We start from the raw sequence: 3,013 nt of genomic DNA, 5'->3' as shown, positions 1-3,013 counted from the left end.
CTAGATATTTTTATATCTATTTGCTACATTCTAAGGATGAAGCACTTGGTAAATTTAAAATTTATAAACAACAAGTTGAGCTTCATAAAAATGAATTAATAAAAGTATTGCGTACTGATGGAGGTGGTGAATATTATGATCCAGTTTATTTTGAATCAACTGGAATAATACATCAAACCACAGCTCCATATACACCACAACAAAATGGTGTAGCTGAAAGGAATAATAGGACTTTGAAAGAAATGGTTAATTCCATGTTGTCATATTTTGGTTTAAGTGAAGGGTTTTGGGGTGAGGCAATGTTAACTGCATGTTACATCTTGAATAGAACTCCAAATAAAAGGAGTAGGAATACTCCTTATGAACTTTGGTGTAAAAAGGTACCAAATTTGAGTTATCTCAAATTTTGGGGTTGTAGAGCAGTTGTAAGGCTCACTGAACCCAAAAGGAAAACATTGGGTGAAAGAGGTATAGATTGTATCTTTATTGGATATGTTGAGCATTCCAAAGCATATAGATTCTATGTTTTAGAATCTAATGACTCTGTGTTTGTAAACACAATAATAGAGTCAAGAGATGCTATCTTTGATGAAGAAAGATTTACATCTATACCTAGACAAAGGGACATTATTCATCAATCTTCCAGCAAGAGTGCTACTCACGCTGAAGATGTTTCTGGTGGTGCAAGTTTTATACCTGAACCTAGGAAAAGCACCAGAGCTAAAAAAGCTAAGTCTTTTGGATCTGATTTTCAACTATATTTAGTTAAAGGAACAAGGAATGAGACTATTTCTCGACATCAATATTGTTTTAATGTTGAAGAGGATCCAAAGACTTTCAGTGAAGCTATGGCTTCTAGGGATGTTCATTTCTGCAAAGAGGCAATTCATGATGAGATTGATTCTATCATGCATAACAATACTTGGGTATTGGCTGATTTACCTCCTGGTTGCAAGGCATTAGAATGTAAATGGATCCTCAAAATAAAAATGAAGGTGGATGGCACAATTGATAAGTATAAAGCCAGATTGGTTATCCAAGGCTTTAAACAAAAGGAAGGCATTGATTTCTTTGATACTTATGCTCCTGTTGCCAGAATTTCTACTATCAGATTATTATTAGCTCTTGTAGCTATACATAATCTTGTGACTCACCAAATGGATGTGAAAACTGAATTCTTGAATGGTGACTTGGATGAGGAAATATACATGAAACAACCTGAAGGGTTTGTGATGCCTGGAAATGAACACAAAGTGTGCAAGTTGAAGAAATCATTATATGGTTTGAAACAAGCACCAAAACAATGGCATCAAAAGTTTGATGATGTTGTCTTGTCTAATGGTTTTGCATTAAACCAAGCTGACAAGTGTGTATATAGCAAATTTGATACTTCGGGTAAAGGAGTCATGATTTGCTTATATGTAGATGATATGTTGATTTTTGGTACTGATTTAGAAGAAGTTGATAAAACCAAGAAATTCTTATCATCTAGTTTTGATATGAAAGACATGGTGGAGGCTGAGGTAATTCTTGGTCTAAAAATTAGAAAAGGAAACAATAGGATTTCAATTTCTCAATCTCATTATATTGAGAAGATAGTGCAAAAGTTTAACTTTGAGAATTGTTCTCCTGTTAGCACTCCTATAGATCATAGTCTTAAGTTTCTACCTAATAAAGGATCGCCAATGTCTCAACTAGAATACTCAAGGGTTATTGGTTGTCTAATGTATGACATGATTAGTACTAGGCCTGATATAGCATATGATGTGGGAAGGCTTAGTAGATATACTAGTAATCCTAGTTCACATCATTGGCAAGCTATTAGTAGAGTATTCAAGTACTTGAAAGGGTTCCATGAATTATGGTTTAACTTATAGTGGATATCCTTTTGTTTTAGAAGGTTATTCAGATGCCAGCTAGATTAACAACTTAGAGGATCACTTCTCTACAAGTGGTTGGGTGTTTCTTCTTGGAGGAGGTGCCATTTCTTGGGCATCTAAGAAACAGAATTGTATTACTAACTCAACCATGGAGTCTAAGTTTGTTGCATTGTCTGCTGCTGGTAAAGGAGCTGAGTGGCTAATGAATTTGATTTATGAAATTCCATTATGGCCTAAACCGATATCTACCATTCCTATCAAATGTGATAGTGTTGCTACCTTGGCTAAGGCTTATAGTCAAGTATACAATGGGAAATCTAGACATTTAGGTGTTATACATAGCATGATTCGTGAGCTCATCATGACTGGTGTGATATATGTGGAGTTTGTAAGAACTCAATTTAATTTAGCCGATCATCTAACAAAAGGCTTAGCAAGAGATCTTGTGCACAAGGCGGTTGTAGGGATGGGTTTAAAGTCCACTTAAAATATTTTATATTGAGATACCTAATTCCCATCTAATATAATACCATATGTTGAATTCAATGTGCAAAGCTTGATATTTGAAGATTGGAACACATTATTATCATCATCCCAAGGTATGTGTTCAGTACTGCAAGTTAAGGAGGATGGATTTATATTCTTAATAGTTCTTTTGAAAAATTGCATTTGCAGGTGCAAGAATAAAAGAACTACCTATATAAGCATGAAGTTTAGCTGCTTCAAGAAGTTAGGACTTGGCTTTGATATGCTTATTGAAGGATTGGACACAATCTAGTAAAATATAATATCAAGTTAGAACTTATGAGAATGTAAATTGTTGTGTGTATTATCTTCGTGTATTCACTATGGATATACAGGGTTCAATCCTTAGTGACACCCTGATATTTGAATATTTGGATTATATAATATACTAATGTGAAATTCAATCACCACGGCATTTCATTTATGCATCAGTTTTGTTGGCGTTAGGTTTCATTTTATGTTAATCAAGATTACACTTAAATGGGGGAGGTTTGTTGGTGATTTGTTATCATCAATGTTATTTAAGTGTAATGAGATTACTTTGTTGACTAAAAATAATCTTGATAAATATTAAACAAGTAAGGAAGGTGTGGAGTACACACTTGTTT

The 3,013-nt window shown here is 34.0% G+C and overlaps 1 protein-coding gene across 1 annotated transcript; it reads left to right on the top strand.

The window, feature by feature from the left end:
• The first annotated feature begins 2,028 nt into the window (after positions 1-2,028).
• On the top strand, positions 2,029-2,367 carry LOC145076422 (uncharacterized). The gene has a single exon (XM_079022301.1). The coding sequence runs from the start codon at positions 2,029-2,031 to the stop codon at positions 2,365-2,367; it is 339 nt and encodes a 112-aa protein (XP_078878427.1).
• Positions 2,368-3,013: the final 646 nt, after the last annotated feature.

This window comes from Lactuca serriola, chromosome 9, assembly GCF_051521515.1.
Source record: "Lactuca serriola cultivar US96UC23 chromosome 9, Lser_US96UC23_V15, whole genome shotgun sequence".
Classification (NCBI taxonomy): Eukaryota; Viridiplantae; Streptophyta; class Magnoliopsida; order Asterales; family Asteraceae; genus Lactuca; species Lactuca serriola.
Note: the sequence above shows the minus strand (reverse complement) of the source record. Positions and strands in the feature narration are given on the sequence as shown.

Excerpts from the sequence above, each read along its gene's own strand:
- LOC145076422 (XM_079022301.1), top strand. The coding sequence starts at position 2,029 with ATGGAGTCTAAGTTTGTTGCATTGTCTGCTGCTGGTAAAGGAGCTGAG.